General features: G+C 38.3%; 1 protein-coding gene across 1 annotated transcript; it reads left to right on the top strand.

Annotated features, from left to right (window-relative positions):
* The first annotated feature begins 2593 nt into the window (after positions 1 to 2593).
* gpat3 (glycerol-3-phosphate acyltransferase 3) lies at positions 2594 to 15743 on the top strand. The gene is made up of 13 exons (XM_026941248.3): positions 2594 to 2751; positions 4168 to 4362; positions 4930 to 4996; positions 7010 to 7304; positions 8109 to 8183; positions 8353 to 8442; positions 8529 to 8622; positions 9808 to 9923; positions 10108 to 10163; positions 12596 to 12681; positions 12823 to 12951; positions 13032 to 13111; positions 13770 to 15743. Exons 2-13 carry the CDS (start codon positions 4216 to 4218, stop codon positions 13858 to 13860), a joined length of 1326 nt encoding a protein of 441 aa, XP_026797049.1. The 5' UTR covers positions 2594 to 2751; positions 4168 to 4215; the 3' UTR covers positions 13861 to 15743.
* Positions 15744 to 16009: the final 266 nt, after the last annotated feature.

Raw genomic sequence — 16009 nt, 5'->3', positions numbered from 1 at the left:
TTAACAACAAAATGAAGCAGTGGAGGAAAACTTCCAAAAGCAATCAAAACCAACTTTAGTGTTCATTTTAATAAAAAGAGCAATGTGTATATGAAAAATTGGTTGGCATAACAGCTTCTTCCTTTTTTTTTCTGCAAAACATGTATATAATGTATATAATATTAAAGTGAACCCAGTTTCTCCATGTAAACCTGATGTTTCATTTGTTTGGTTATTGCATGAGAAAAAAGCTGTAACTGCCAAGGTGATTTGTGATGCCAACACTTTGTCCTGAACACCGCACTAAATAAATAAATGTGTTCCAGGAATAGATCAGTTATTCCCAAGCCTGAGTAACCTGATGTCTATGGCAGTTTGGGTTGTAAATAAGGCATATATAGCCTAAAATTTCCATAAAATATAACAACAACCACAGCAAGAATTTTGTTCTTTGTTGTGTTGGCGGTGTGTTTTGGGTCATTGTCTTGCTGCATGATGAAATTCCTCTCAATTAGCTTGGATGCACTTCTCTGTAAATTGGCAGACAGAATGTTTCTACTGAATTCATTCTGCTGCTTCTATCCTGAGTTACATCATCAATAAAGGTTAGTGAGCTGGTTCCAGAAGCAACCATGCAAGCCCAAGCCACTATCTCCACCATGCTTGACCGTTTAGCTCGTATGTTTTGAATCATGAGCAGATCCTTTCTTTCTTCTCCACACTTTGGCCTTTCCATCACTTTGCTAGAAGTCAATCTTGGTTCCAGAACTTCCAATTTCCAAATACCAATCTGGACTTCTGATTCTTACTGCTGATGAGTGGTTTGCATGTCGTGGTATGGCCTCTATATTTCTGCTCTCAAAGTCTTATTCAAACGGTGGATTGTGACACTTTCATCCCTGCCCTGTGAAGGTTATTTGTGATGACACTGACTGTTGTTTTTGGGTTTTTCTTTACGGCTCTCAATGTTTCTGTCATCAGCTGCTGTTGTTTTCCTTGGCCGATCTGTTCGATGTTAGTATAATAGTGGTTTCTTTCTTTTTCAGGATTACAAATTGTTGTACTGGCTATGCGCAATACTTATCCAATGGCTTTCATTGAGTTTCCTGCTTTTCTCAGCTTCAAAATGGCTTGCTTTTCTCCCATAGACAGCTCTCTTGTCTAAATATTGGTTTATCATTTTTAACAACAAATGCAGTCTTCACAGGAGGAATACAGGGCTCTAACCAAGATTAGATATTCAGAGCTATTAGTTGTTTAACAATCAATCTAACACAACACACCATGGCAACAAGAAACACTTGGCATGTTTTGCATGTGTTGCAATATTCTTGATCAAAAATGGGTGGGTTCAAACAATAGGTGCCACCTTCTAAGTTGTTTAACACATTTAGATGTAAATATCAGGAAATGAAACTGAAATTCTGATCTATAGTCTCATATTCATCTTTTGATCTCAAACCCAAATGTTTATAGTGTATAGCAAAAACAAACGAATTGGCCTTGCTGTTCCAATACTTTTGGAGGAGGCTGTATTTAAACTTATAATATGTAATAAAATATGCTTATGTCTACATGTGCAAAAATACATTCACAGATACCCTACAATTGTTGCCTAAGCAATCACAGGAATGCAGAGCCATTACTTTAGGCAAAGAGATTCAAGAGTGATTTGTAGTTTCACTCACGATGTGTATGTTTTGACCATAGACAGTCATGGAATTCTCTACCTTTAGGAGGAAAGGTCTAGATGAACAATTGGTGGCATTGCTGAATTTGGAGGAGGAGTAGCAAAAATGACAGATGTAAGCATTTTTTAGCATGTTAAAATTACTTTTGACCAGTAGGTGATGCTGGCACAAAATTTGTTGCATACCCTCAGGTTGTGGTCCTGAAGATGCCTACCAAGATTTATGTCAGTGCGCAAAGTCATTACTGAGATACAGCCTCAGTTCTCCTGTGGTGGCTTCGCCATCAGATTCTTTGGTCCATTACACACAGACCATTTGGACTATTCAAAATTCTTTTGATAGTTTTTGTGAGGCTTACTCTGAAGATGATGTGCACCAAATTTGGTAATGAATGGACAAAACTTGTAGGAGAAGTAGTGAAAAAACTGTTTTTGACAAAATCCAAGATGGCAGAAAATCTAATTAGGCGAAAATTGACATCATAGGGTGCATTGAACTCGTCTCGACCCAGGGAATTGGAGGATTGGCCTGACTTTTAAATTTTGGACACACATTTCAAATGTTATGACCATAAATGTACTTCCGAATTAGGCCCAAATTTGATCCGATGGTGGCGCTAGAGCGTTGGCGACACTTGGCCTAAATTTGGTCAGAATGTTCCTTAGACCCTCCCCAATCAGTGTGCCAAATTTCACAACTTTTTACCAGACGGTTCTATAGACACCCTAGCCAGAAGTAGAAGAATAGAAAACAGAGAATAACAGCAGCGTGTCTATGCACCTTGGGTGCTTGGCCCCCTAATAATAATAATAATAATAATAGTGGTGCAGCTCCACCAGCTGGAAGTTGGCCTGAACTGAACGTGGGACGGGTGAAACCATTAGTGATGAAATAGGGGGAGGCGCCCTGTTTTTCTCTTCACTTCTACCATGTTGCTGAAAATGTTGAAATGTCGGATTGAACTTTGTGACCAGACTACAAACTTGCTCTCTGAGAAAAGAAAAAAAGAGCTCGAAGCTGAAACAGATATCTCGCATGAAGGATGAGAATGATTCCGGGAGGCGACTCTGAGAAGTTTTTGGTATGAACTTTTTTTTTTTTTTTTTTGTAATGTTGTTTATGTTGTTCTTGTGACGTTACGGTGTTTACAGAGTAGCGGTTTGTGGTATCAGCTGATCAACGCAACATAAAACACGAGGTTTATTCAAAAGGTCTAATATTCGTGATAAAATGCACAAGATATTAAAAACCGTGTCAGAAGCTCTTGAAGTTAACTTGGCGTGTCTGCGGAAACCATTCAACCGTATCAGTTTAGAAGAGGGACTAGCTCAAGGTAGGAGTTCTGTGTAAGAAATACATTGCTCTGCTGATTTTCAAGAAAGATTTACACATCCTTATTGAATGACTTTAATGGTTTCTAAAAAAAAATGCGCTCTTGATTAAGTTACAGATCTAAAATATATATTAATATTTAGCATATTAGCTATATGCCACTATATTTACTAGAGCCATTAGGTATTTTTGTCCCCAGTTATACCTGTTTATCTTAAAATGGTGATTTGTTAATTGCTGAAGTTGACATTATATATGCTTGTTTTTAATTTTTAAGCTTAAGATTTTTTTTTTGTTTTTAATTTTTTTAACTTCCTAAAACTAAATTTTTAGTTTGATTATTGATTGATTATTTCTATCTCTGGGTTTTATCATGATCATTAATTTATTTATTTGTTTATTTGTTTGTTTGTTTGTTTATGCCAGGATGTCTCTTAATTGTTAAAAATCCACTGAACCCTTTATGATTAGAAATGAATTTTATACATTTATTCTACGAATATTACTTAAATATTGAGCACATTACGGGCAAGGCCTATTTTATTTTTTATTAACTGTACTTAATTTTTTAAATTTCATTTTTATTGTCAATTAGACCTCATTTTAAAATCGTTTTTTAGATTAAAATTGTCATTATTTGTGCTTGTTTTTAAGTTTTTAAGCTGTATATAGCATAATTTTAAGCCTATTGAAGTGTAGTGACCAGGCAGTTAGTCTTCTGACTATAACAGCTAAGTAATATCTATAATAAAACCATATTTCCTTAAAGACATTAAGTATAAGAAACTTATAATAACATCACCACCCCCTTTGAAGCCAATTGGAGAACCTTGGATCGAGGTAACCATGAATGATGAATATTAATACGTTTTTTGTCAACAGAGATGAATATCACAGAAATGAGTTAAAGCCAATGAATCATTGTTAAATTACAGCTTATTCCTACAACATGACCATCAGAGATGAGCAGACATTTACAGGACACGTGCAAACCAACAAACGTGGCTAGAACCCTTAACTTTGTGATAATTAACCCATATGATGCTAAGTTAATACTATACACCACTACACATCAGTACAAAACCATCACTTCTATGACTTTTTTTAGCTAGACCTTAAAGACTGTAGAGAAATAAAGTGACGTGGTTATTCCCTCTCTGTGCAGGTCAGCTGACCCCAGCGTGCTCCACCACTTGCTGGAGCCTGGAGTAAAATGGAGGCTACATGCTGGAATGTGATGTATGGGATCCTCCAGGTGTGGTTGTGTGCAGTGTTGGGGCTCATCGTGTTCCCTGCTATGTTTGGGGTCTCGCTGGGCTTCACTGATTTCTACATTAAAGTGCTCGTCAAAACACTGGAGGTAAAGCTGGGCACATCTCAGGGGCTTTTGAATGAACTTTACAAATTAAGTCAGATGTATACAACATGCCCCACTGTTTCTATGTAGCGCCAATAGACCTTTTAGTTTGGCCAAAAATAAAATGACCACAGCATCCCCTTTACCCCAAATGCATTCAGTCAGCTAGGACTTGTTGGGTGTAAGACACTTGCTTTTAAGCCTGTCTCAGGCAAAATCTTTTCCATAAATAAATGGCCGAATCTCCTATTAGCCTACTTGCTTCAGACGATATTGTTTTGCACGATAATTTAATTGCCATTGTAGAAATATGACTTCCAGCTTAAAAAAGGAAAAAAGTGACATGACCCTTGGAGCAATCATCAGACAGCAAACATACTTTGGCAGATTGACTATTGACTCCATTTGAGTAACAAGGAAATTGCATACAATCAGTATTTTGCTAAACCACAAACCACTTTGTGAACTATCTGTTGCCTTATCTGTACTATATCTGATATAATGTGCTATACCCAGTGTGTGAGGATGTTTGTTAAAGGTCACCCAAAAATAAACTTGTTTTGTGGGCAGTGGGCCACCCGGAGGATCCAGAGGGGGCAAAAGACACAGCCTGAACTGCCAGCACATCTCCCCAATGGTGAGGACGTTTTTACTGGCAAAACATATAAAACCTTATAAAGACACAAACACAAAAACATATAAAAGGGTTATTCTGGTTTCTGTTTTTCCTATCAGACAGGGGGTCCAAGTAGAACCCCCTTTAACTATATAGACATATGTACATATGCAGCACAATTTGTTAAAGCTTTTTTGTTAGTTGGCATCTTAAAAAAATAATTAATAGTAGTTGCATGAAGTATGGTTAAAACAAATGTGTGTGGGTCCTTTGGAGGGTTAAGGGTTCTGAATTCCTAAAGTTGTTCCTATAGGTAGAACTGTTTTTGAAAAAAGTAGAACTCTTTTTGAGCTTTTTTGTGATGCTACATGGAGTTTTTGTGCAGGAAAAATGCATAAAGATCTGAGCTATTTTGACAAGGGCAAATTGTGATGGGTAGACGACTGGATCAGAGCATCTCCAAAACGGCAGGTCTTGTGGGGTGTTCCAGGGATGCAGTGCTTAGCACCTACCAAAAGTGGTCCAAGGAAGGACAACCAGTGAACTGGCAACAGGCTCATGGGACCCAAGGCTCACTGATGCACGTGGGGAGCGAAGGCTAGCCTGTCAGGTCCGGTCCCACAGAAGAGATTCTGTAGCACAAACTGCTGAAAAAGTTAATGCTGGCTATGATAGAAAGGTGTCAGAACACACAGTGCATCACAGCGTAGCTGCAGAGCGTCCAGGCTGACCCCTGTCAAAGTGTCCATGTCAGAGCGTGCACATTGACCCTGTCCACTGCCAAAAATTCCTACAATGGGCACGTGAGCATCAGAACAGGACCATGGAGCAATGGAAGAAAGTGGCCTGGTCTGATGAATCACATTTTCTTTTACATCATGTGGAAGGCCAGGTGCGTGTGCGGCGCTTATTTAGGGAAAAGATGGCACCAGGATGCACTATGGGAAGAAGGCAAGCTGGCAGTGTGATGCTCTGGGCAGTGTTCTGTTGGGAAACTTTGGGTCCTGGCATTCATGTGGATGTTACTTTGACATGTACCAACTACCTAAACTTTTTGCAGACCAAGCACACTCAATGGTGGCACAAGGGGGACCTACACACTATTAGGCAGGTGGTTTTAATGTTATGGCTGATTGGCGTATATAGAGTTTTAATAGTTAATGTTAATCCATGTAGCCTTTGTCTCTCAAGCTTATCCGATCACCCATGTTAAAGTATGAACCAGCTTCTGAAAATTTTTTGCTGGATTCCGCAGGATCCCAGGTACGATGAAAGTTTCTAATCTGGAGCTTGTTAATGTTAAAACCACAACATTTTTATATCCTGAAAATATACTTATGGGTACAATCATTTCTTTGACAGTTTGTTTGTTGGAAATAGTCCACACCAAACAAATGCGATGTTGCAGTAGGTCAATGATTTCAAAAGTTCAGCTGAACTTTAACCAGCTTGAGAAACACACTGATAATCTCCAGAGATCTTGTTTCATTAAAGGATGCTGTATTACTGTAAACCAGATAGGATTAGAGTTTTGTTGAATAGAACACATGTAATTTTACAAAAGACTTACAAAACTTTTACAAAAACTTCACTAATTGACTGTCAGCACTGAAAATAAATATTCAAATTCAAATATCTGCTACATTTATTAATAATTAGAAAGTACAAGAAGGATGGCTGTTATTTGAATTAAAATGCTTGAGTATATATTGTAGCATACCTACATTCTTTGGTGTGCAAAACCTTGCAAAGACCACACAACCGTTGTCTCTTTCATTTCTTAATATTCTATTTCTATTACCTCCAATAACATTTCTTACATTGTAATAATACCTTACATTAGATCACTCCGACATTCAGTACAGTTAATGTCATCTTTACCCCAAACGTAGTCTATCAAACAAGGCTGACATGCTTATTATTTGAAGTTTGTGCTAACCGGTGGCTATTAGCTTTCATTACTTGCATCTTCAGACCACTATGGGAAATCGTTGGACTTCTGAGTTGGGTTCTAAGGATTACTGGTCATTTCAGGAATTATCCAGAAGAACGATGGTTCGATGGAAGAAGAGATCGGCGAACTGCGGCGTTCTCATCCAAAAGCTCTCAACGGGGGAGACTTTACACTCTCTGACGTCTTTTATTTTTGCAAGAAGGGCGTAGAGAGCATCATGGAGGATGAAGTCACTCAGCGATTCACATCAGAAGAGCTGGCTTCCTGGAACCTTCTGACTCGCACTAACAACAACTTCCACTACATCAGCGTGCGAGTCACCATCATATGGGGTCTGGGTGTATTCATCCGCTACTGTGTCCTCCTGCCACTCAGGTGAGGATCCTATGACTGAAAAGCCACTGCGATTATCTCTAAATATATCACACATCAGACCCTACATAGTGCACTAAATGAACAATGTAACATTGAAATTCAGGACAGGTCACCCTCTACAGAACAAACTGTCTATTTTACAACTCAAACGTATTCAAACCTCAGTGGCCTCTGATGGCCCCAGCCCTTTCTCTGCATTAGGAACTAATGCTACGTTCCACTAAAACTCAGAATTTCTGACCCCTAACTAGAAAAAAAGAAAAAAACCAAACACCCCTTCCGACTCGGAAAGTCAGGACGGTATTCTCAACCCCCGGTTCAACACATGTGCACAATGTTCTTGTCGATAAAGTACCATTTCTTTAGTTTTAAATACAGACACATTAGTTGGTTAAATCTATAACATTGACACAGTTTGCTTTTTTGGAAGGCAAATACATCATGAACTTTAGAATTATCATTCATAAATTTATCATTAATGTTAGTTGGCTGACTACCTTGTTGCTAGTTCATGTGCTTTTGGTGTTTGGACAGAGGAAACTAAAGACAAGCTTTCATGGAAGTGACTATGTTTTCTTTTTGGAGTTTTTGAGTGAAATGGACAGAGATCAGAATGATGTAATTCCACTTCATAATAGTGCACCAGTGTACATCTTACTGAGTTTGCCAATGTGAACATTGCAAACTGTGAAGGCTAATAATGCTACATTTTAAGTGAAGTATCAGTTAGTTGTTTACTACTTCTGCAGACATTTAGTAAAAATTATCATGTCTATTTTTTTTTATATCTTTGTAAATGAGCAGGGTCACCTTGGCTGTTATTGGACTGAGCTGGCTGGTGATTGGCACATCGCTTGTAGGTCTGCTACCCAGCAGCAGGTAATTTTTGGTTACAAAATAACATGAACAAGGTGTTTGTTGTCCATGAATAATGTTCCAAACGGATGACCAACAACTGATTAAACTTTAACTCACAGGTTCCCTGTCAGGACAGTTAGGTTTATATGAAGCTGGACTGTGTGTTAATAGTAAAATCTGTTTCCTTCAGTGTGAAAAACTGGATCAGTGATCTGATTCACATCACATGCTACAGGATCTGTGCCAGAGGACTGTCAGCCACCATCCGCTACCACAATAAGTGCGTAACTGTTTTAATCCCCCCTCTTTACTTTATTCAATCACATTCCTTCTAAATCCTGATGTAACGTATGTTTATTATCGCAGAGAAAATCGCCCGAAGAAAGGGGGAATCTGTGTGGCAAACCATACCTCTCCGATTGACATCGTCATTTTGGCGAATGATGGATGTTATGCCATGGTAGGGCTATCAAATGGGATTAATTGGGTTTTAATCCTAATTGATATCAGCACTATTTATTTTACCATAGCAGGTGATCAACCGAATATAGACTTTATTGTGGCTCTAGTAGGTATTTGTAGGATGAGAGCAGGAGCTTGTAGGGCTCATGATAAACGCAGGAGCTTGTAGGCCTCAAGTTGGGAATTTGTAAGCTTTGGGATGGGATCAGGTGCTTGTAGGCCTCAGAACAATAGCAGGAGCTTGTTGTACCTAGAAGGCCATAGTAGGGTTCTCAAAATAGGAACAGGAGTGTGTAAGCCTCAGAATTGGAGCAGGTGCTTGTAAACCTCACAATGGCAGATGCACAAGCTTATGGGCTTCAGAATGGCAAGATTAGGAGCTTGCAGGCCTTGTGACAGGAGAAGAAGCTTATACCTTTCTGGATGATAAGAGATTGTTGGACGCAGAATGGTAGGAGTAGGAGCATGTAGGGCTCAGGATAGGAACAGAAGCTTGTAGCCATCAGGATGTGAGTAGGAGATTGTAGACATGATCATGGCAGCTATATGAGCTTGTAGTATTCAGGATGGGAGCAGGAGCTTGTAGACCTCAGAATGGCAGGAGCAGGGGGTTGAGGACTTCTGAATGGCAGTATTATGAGCCTGCAGGCCTTATTACAGGAGCAGGACCTTATAAGACTCAGGATGAGAACAGAAGATTGTGGGCCAGTTAGACTTAGGATGAGCTTGTAAGTGTCAAGACATGCTTATTGATAGGGACTTCAAAGCACTTCTGTAAGTCGTTCTGGATAAGGGCATCTGGCAAATGCTGTAAATGTAAGACAAGCTTGAAGGCTTTGTGGAAGGAGCAGAACTTGTAGGTCTCAAGACAGGAACATGAGCTTGTAGGCCTTGTGACAGGAGCAGAACTTGTGGGTCTCAAGACAGGAAGATGAGCTGGTAGGCCTTGTGACAGGAGCAGAACTTGTGGGTCTCAAGAAAGGAAGATGAGCTTGTAGGCCTTGTGACAGGAGCAGAACTTGTGGTTCTCAAGAAGAAACATGAGCTTGTAGGCCTTGGTCTTAGAACTTGGTCTCAAGATGGGAATAGGACCTTTTGGTTTCAGGGACAGGAGTACATCGAACCTGCTAAATCAAGCAGACATAGAGCAACTTGTGAAGGTGTCTGTTATCTGTTCCAATAGGTGGGTCAGGTTCATGGCGGGATGATGGGGGTGATCCAGAGGGCAATGTTGCGATCCTGCCCACATGTGTGGTTTGAGAGGTCGGAGATGAAAGATCGCCATGCAGTAGCCAAAAGGTGACAACACAAATAATACTGAACTAATAAAAAAAATTCAAGGAGCTTGAACAGGTTGTGTAATTACCTACATGCAAGATTTATAGACACAATGCAAATGTTTTATTGTGAAATATTTTATAGTTTGAACTCTTGTGAACTAACTAGGTGTTTTTAACAAATTATGTTCCTTTTTGTGCTGCAGGCTGAGAGATCATGTTGCTGACAAAACCAAGCTGCCCATTCTTATATTCCCAGAGGGTAAAGACTTTTACGGACCTGTATATTCTGCATTCTTGGAATTATGCCCTATTAGAGCAATGCCTTTGCATGTTTCTAGCTAAGAATAGAATTAGATTTAGACATTATTGGCTCATAACAATTTACACAGGTTACACAGGATAAAAAGTTTAAGAAGTTTGAAGTTTTTGTGTTATAGAGCTCCAACAACAAAGCAGTCAGTTTAAAAAAAAAGCAGATTTAGGTGAACAAGGAACAGGAAGCTGACAGGAAGGCTACAGGAACTCAAATAACCACTCTTTACAACCATGGTGAGCAGAAATATAAACCAATCTGGCAACCCTGTCATTAATTGTCTTGTCCAGTGTTGCTTCTCTACTGAAAAGTGAACTATGGGCAGTGAAACTCTATTAGCAATTGTTGCAGTTTCCATTTTTCACCACTAGGTGCATTAATTCCACTCTATGGAAGTTATGTGGGGCTGCGCACATACTGCCCTATGATTGTGCAACATCTATTAGGGTGTGCATGTAAACTCTAGTGTATAGATCTTAAACAGATCACTGGCGGCTTTTCTCCGCAGGCACCTGATGATTACAGTAAAACCCTGTATATACACCCACTCCAGGTTTTACCTTGACTGGCTTGACCACACTGTTTGAATCTGTCTGCGTTGACCAGTGCAAGAGATTAAACAGCATCTTTAATCACTTCCTAATTATCATTACCATTAAACACATTTTTTTAAAGTGTTAGATTTGACACTTTATTATAGGCAGTTTTTTGTTGTAAAAATTTCAGCCTTTTTTCCTATATTTGTGCCTCTTTCACCTGAAAAAGTGAGGATTTTGGGCATCCTTAAATAAATATAGTTAACTAATGCTAACTATATAGTGTACTTGTTTAATGTTAGCTAAAGCAAAAATGCACCGATAGAGTTCACATTAATGAACTCAAAGCATTGTACCTTTACCATGACAGAAAATGATGCGGCATCGGCATCAGTGCATCTTTCAAGCAGGAAAATTGAGTCAATACGAGAACACAGACCAAAACATTACTAACGTGAGATGGAGGAAGGGGGCGGAGCTTCCAGGTAGTGTCAGTTAATATCGGAGAGTTCAAAAGACCTACGCAACTGGGGGGGACAACACTTTTGGTGTATTTTTCTTTGCCCCAAGTATTATGATAACTTACACCAGCATACTACATTGTTACAATGCAGAGATGTTAAAATGGCACATCTGCTGAACTATTAAGAAACAGTTCACACCAGCACCACCTTTCGTGACCTGATTTTGGATTCAATTCAGTGAAAAAAGTATGAGGCAAAAGTCTTTAAGCTGGGAGTGACAGTGGATGCTGACATTTTCCTAGATCTGACAGCCTTTACTGTTTGGATAATACAGCTGAACCAGACAGTGTTGAATTGTTAGTTGATGATTACAGAGTCCAGGATAGTCAGAATGACTGTTTCTTTCCTCAGAGTATCTGTTTTACTGATAGTCAGCAGCATATAAAGACAGTTTGACCAAAGTGTTCTTTTAAAAGATCGATTAGAGCAGCTTTATGGTGCAGTAATTGCAGGTGGCTGCTTTATTCAGAACTGCTGCTTCAGCATTTCTACCTGAGCTGAAAGGCTTGGAACATTTTCCCAGGAGCATTAATTTGGGTTGGAGTTGGCTGCGTTACCACATTGTACTGTGTATCAAAGGCTAAAAAATGGTAATAAGATCTGACTTCTTGCACTGAAGAACTGCAGAGTCGGGAGAAGATAAATGAACTGTTGAGGTAATACAGATGAGTGTAAATTCTTTGCCCCAAGTATTATGAGCTAGACAATGTTCTCCTTATTGGAAGTAGGCTTCTTTTGTTTTGCACTGGAGCTACGCCCACAAAACTCCATAAAAGGTAAAGATCACAGAGAGCTGAAAATGACAAAATGACAGCTAAACAGTGAAAGAAGACCTCCAAATTGTTTGTGTACGCTAAATCTTCCAGTAATGCAGCTCAGCTATTGCAGTGTGTCGGCTACCATAAACATTTTTATATTACTTTTTCATTACTTTTGTCCAAACTGAATGGACAAAATTTACGGATGTGATGAATTGCTTTCTTTCAAGTCAGTTTCACAAAAAAGTTCATTAAATTGGTGGGTGTAATAGAAATAAAAAAGTATTATAAACTTGACAGTGTAATCCATGTAAAAAAAAAAATTTGCAGTAACTCCTTGTCAGTTATATGATTTGAAGCCAGTCAGTCGAGGTTCACATTAGTTAGTCTCCTTGTATTTAAATTTACACAAATTCAGGAGCGAATCACAGGATATGAACATTTTCCAAATAATCCAAATAAATAAAAATCTTGTGTTAATGCTCCTGTGAATGTTTTATGAATTTCTACCTGAACTATTGTTTTTTTAAATGTTCGTCTTCGGTTTCCCCTCATGACAGGTACTTGCATCAATAACACATCTGTCATGATGTTCAAAAAGGGAAGTTTTGAAATCGGAGGGACGATTTATCCTGTAGCAATAAAGGTATTTGTAGTCCCACACCTTTAATTTTAGCTCTCCTAATAGATTAAAGCTGTGTTACTGACACCGTGATGTCCACCTCTCTCTCTCTCTCTCTCTCTCTCTCTCTCTCTCTTTCCCTCTCTCTCTGTCCCTCTCTCTCAGTATGACCCCCAGTTTGGAGATGCTTTCTGGAATAGTGCAAAGTACAACATGGTGAGCTACCTCCTCAGGATGATGACCAGCTGGGCCATAGTGTGTAACGTCTGGTACCTTCCACCTATGACTCGCCAGGTAGGAAAGGAAAATGAGATCATGGAAATGAGTGCTTAGATCCGTATAACAAGTTTGGTTCTGATTGGCTCTTTTATTAGGACGGAGAGGACGCTGTACATTTTGCCAACAGAGTGAAATCAGCTATAGCACAGCAGGGAGGACTGGTCGATCTATCCTGGTGAGAATATGGTTATTCCCTATCACAAGGAACGTCAACAGCGCTGTGTTGTAAATGTTCTGACTACTCTTGCCAGGGTGCTTGAAAGTCAAAATATCATTTTATGTATTGTGTGCTTGACTCATTATAATACTTTTGAGCATTAAAATAAGTACATTTATGAACTGATTACTTATACCATGTTAGCTAGCCAGCCGAGTTTTTCAGTGTGTAATGAAATAAATTTTATTGAACTCAGTTTTTTCTTTATCTCTCCAATTTATGCATTTAAATAATGGTTAACAGGCGAAGTTAACATGATCCCTCAAATAGTTACACATAAGTTGTCAAATAGTTACACATACTTGTCATTTGACCCATTCAACTCCACAGAAATGCTAGCTAGCTGTACTAGCCTAACTAGGACATTTTTTGTCATTTGTAATTAGCCCATTTAACTATTAATATTTTGAGCAGACATCTTTTTTTAATGTAACTTATTCATCATTAGAAATCTTATAGTTGCATAGTCATAATGATGAAAAAGTGTATTTTGGGTCTGGGTGGTTCCTGAAACTAGGTGACATAAGTATTGGAGGCTTGTAGCTACCACTCTGGGGTAAAGAAGATATTTTTATGCTGAAGTCTCGCTTTAAGTGTTGTGTGGGTTGTGTTGCAGGGATGGAGGCTTGAAGCGAGAGAAGGTGAAGCAGTCGTACAAAGAGGAGCAGCAGAAGATGTACAGCAGTATGATTGTGGGACAAGACTGAAAGACACACGTCCATGTTCCATGTTTTCTCCGTTCTTTGGACTCAGAGTGAACCTGAGTGGACTGAGTTACACAGAATCACTATCAATAGTCCTTTTATAGCCTCAGAAAACAGGCACCAAATGACTGATTGATTCAGGTATCACATATGAACACATCAGGTCAATTCTCTGTAGACGCAGGCAGATGTAGGCTGTGTAGGCCTAATTTAATCAAAATGCCTCAGTGGGAACATTAATTCACAGGTGCTTGTATTTTCCAATGGACATGCGTGGTGCCTTATTGATTAAGCAATGATTTAAATAAATTTTATGAAATTCAATGCAAAGTAACGTTTTTATGAAACAATTTCAGCCATAGTTTGGCAAAGAAAACCAATCACTGATCAAAATATCACAAACATTGTCTGGTTTAGAAAAAAATGGCAATGAGTTGTTTGAGAGCCGAACCAACTCTAAACCACTAAAACACATCAGCACATCTGTATGACGTCACTGAAGAGCTGGATGTGGGTTTGAAAAAGAGATTTACACAGAAGATTTTGGGTGAGACAGATTTTCATAGCTACAGAAGCATTTTTTTTTTTTTTTTTTGCTGATCAACTATTTAGAGTTACTCTTACCACCCTAAAGTTGATTATTTTCCTATAACAGCACATCCCCATATGTTTCTTGTTATACCACAGCAGTTTGCCAATGATTACAGTTTTTTATTAATTAAAGAACACCATGTCATATTTTTTATCCATTTATAGATACATAGAAAACTATTTACATGTAATGCCTTTAATGCTGGTCATTGTGTGTATGTGTGTGTGTGTGTGTGTGTGTGTTCTTTAGTGCACTCTGCATTTTCCTTTTGATTTTAAATTCAGTGCTCTTAGACTGTTCCTTTGTGAACTGTTTAAATATCATGGGTTCTTTTAAATCATATCTTGTGTTGTTGTTGTTGTTGTTGTTGTTGTTGTTGCTTTTCCCCAGAATATTTTGCAAAGGTTATGTAATAAGTATGTCTGTCCTGTGATCACAACTTATGTATTTCAACTCTCTATAAGATAAATCACTTTTGTTATCATGAGTTCATGAAGTGCTTTGTTTCCAAGGGACTGTTTGGCTTTTTTGTTTATGAGTCCACTAGAGGTCACTCTAAACCAAGAAAGGAAAATGTCCACCACTTTTTTTTCCCTCCCCCCAGTTTTATCTAGTTAAGAATCAGTTAAGAATTGCCACAAACAGGAACGATTTTAGGACAAGTTATGGTTTATTGGTGCTTAATGCTAAGATAGGAATAGTTTTGCTTTTATAAGATATTTATCCACTGGAAAGACAATTTTATCCAAATCAACTAAATCTAATAACTTGATATAAGAGAAGATAAAACAAAACTGATCCAAAAGGAATTTTTTGTGGCAACTTGCTCAACACAATACAAATACCAATAAGTAGATCTGGCCAAAAATAAATAAACAAAATCAAATAAAATCTGCAGATATAAACCTATAATATGTAATAAACGATTTTATTACAGCCTGATATCAACCACACAATGGAAAATGCTGCCTTTCAATTTTGCAAATATTACCATGTCAGCTAGCTCATTCCCTTATAATGTCTGGTGCTGATGTTTGCTTCATTAGTTTCCATATTGTAATTTGAATTTTAAGTTATAGCCCCGCCTTCAAACTTTAGGCCACACCCCATACCTGAGTCTAATGCTATGGAAGAAAGTGATTAAAGATAAAGCTGTTTTTTTTTTTTTTTATCAAGGTGATGTCATTTTGTCCATGTTTATAGATGACAGTGTGTCATACAAGTCAAGTCTATTTGGACATGCAAATCATGTGCAAAAATCTTGAGAAGTAAATAAAACTAAATATGTCTTGGTTGACTGACTATATATTGGAGTAGAGCAGACCGGGGATGACTGTAACAATTTTTACTTTTGTAATGATACTACCTAAACCACCCATGATTTTAACAGATCTTACATTTAGCAAACTGATGCAATTTACATCCCTTTGCAGTCGTCCAATTAGATGTAAATAATTTTCAAACACGGGAAGAGAACTATTAAAATTTTACCCCTGAAGCTGGGTCATTTGTAAAAGGCTCTGTGGTGAAATATAACTGTGTGTAAGAATATAGCAGTAT

This window comes from Pangasianodon hypophthalmus, chromosome 15 (genome assembly GCF_027358585.1).
Source record: "Pangasianodon hypophthalmus isolate fPanHyp1 chromosome 15, fPanHyp1.pri, whole genome shotgun sequence".
In the NCBI taxonomy this organism is placed as follows: domain Eukaryota; kingdom Metazoa; phylum Chordata; class Actinopteri; order Siluriformes; family Pangasiidae; genus Pangasianodon; species Pangasianodon hypophthalmus.
The sequence above is the reverse complement of the archived record's forward strand: the minus strand, read 5'-3'. Positions and strand labels throughout refer to the sequence as shown.

Coding starts and splice junctions, on each gene's coding strand:
- gpat3 (XM_026941248.3), top strand. CDS start 4,216: ATGGAGGCTACATGCTGGAATGTGATGTATGGGATCCTCCAGGTGTGG. Junction 8,623..9,807: donor ATGATGGATGTTATGCCATG/GTAGGGCTATCA, acceptor CTGTTCCAATAG/GTGGGTCAGGTTCATGGCGG. Junction 10,164..12,595: donor CATTCTTATATTCCCAGAGG/GTAAAGACTTTT, acceptor CCCTCATGACAG/GTACTTGCATCAATAACACA.